At 59.8% G+C, this 1,046-nt stretch overlaps 1 protein-coding gene across 1 annotated transcript in view; it reads left to right on the forward strand.

Moving 5' to 3' along the window:
* LOC122542287 (GATOR complex protein WDR24-like) overlaps window positions 1-1,046 on the forward strand; it is a 26,967-nt gene that overhangs the window by 10,577 nt on the left and 15,344 nt on the right. The window contains exon 4 of the mRNA XM_043679882.1: window positions 225-1,004. Within this exon, the coding sequence (XP_043535817.1) occupies window positions 225-1,004 (780 nt within the window). The remainder of the gene's footprint in view (window positions 1-224; window positions 1,005-1,046) is intronic.

Here is a 1,046-nt window from a genome sequence, read left to right on the forward strand (position 1 = left end):
CAGTTTCATCACCCTCATGTTTTGTTATTCCTCAAATTTTGCTATCGAAGGCAAATGAGTTTTTAACTCTGTCTTTACCGGCTAGAACCGCAGAGTATGGTGGGGAGCTCTCTGTGCCGATGAATGGTAACGTATTGAGTTGGGGGAGCGGGTACAGCTAGAGGTTTCCAGCCTGCTCCTTATTGGTTGAATCTAGCCTTCGCCTCTTTCTGTTTCTTGTGCAGGGGTTGCCTGGTGACCGGAGGCCGGGACAAGATGGTGAAGGTTTGGGACCTGACTGGTTACAAGGCCAGGGAGATGTATTGTGTACAGACCATCGCCTCCGTGGCACACGTCCTTTGGCGGCCAGACAGGAGGTACCACATCGCCACCTGCTCCATGATGGTGGACCACAACATCTACGTGTGGGATGTCCGCAGACCCTACGTCCCCTTCGCCATGTTTGAGGAGCACCGGGATGTCACCACTGGCATTGCCTGGCGCCATAGCCACGACCCCCACTTCCTCCTGTCCGGCTCAAAGGACAGCACCCTCTACCACCATTTCTTCAAGGACGCCCAGCGGCCGGCAGGCCAGGCCGTACCCGAGGGCCTGTGCTTCGGCCTATTTGGGGACGTGGCTTTCGCCGTCAAGGAGGGCCTGTGCTCAGCCGAGAGCCACCGCAAGGCCCTGGCTGCCGACCGCCGGTACCCGTTCTTCTTTGCCCGGCGTCCGGACCCCGCTGAACAGTTCACCAACGTCTCGAGTGCCCTCAGCCTTTTTGAGACGCGGCCCGGTGCCGCCTCCATGGACTGGTTCGCTGAGACAGCGGCCCGGTATAGCCTGAGCGGAGGGCCCCTGCCTGAACTCTGTGACCGTAACGCCGCCGTCGCCCGGCAACTCAGCCGCCACCAGGTGGCGCAGATCTGGAGGATGCTGAAGATCATTTACACAGGAACGGGAGCGACTGGCAACATAGTGCCAGGATCTGGAAAGACAGGACCCCCCCTCACCCCCCTCAGCAGGTACAGTCGCCCCCACGTCCTCATCCCCCTCACCTCCCTCAG

This window comes from Chiloscyllium plagiosum, chromosome 39, assembly GCF_004010195.1.
Source record: "Chiloscyllium plagiosum isolate BGI_BamShark_2017 chromosome 39, ASM401019v2, whole genome shotgun sequence".
In the NCBI taxonomy this organism is placed as follows: Eukaryota; Metazoa; Chordata; class Chondrichthyes; order Orectolobiformes; family Hemiscylliidae; genus Chiloscyllium; species Chiloscyllium plagiosum.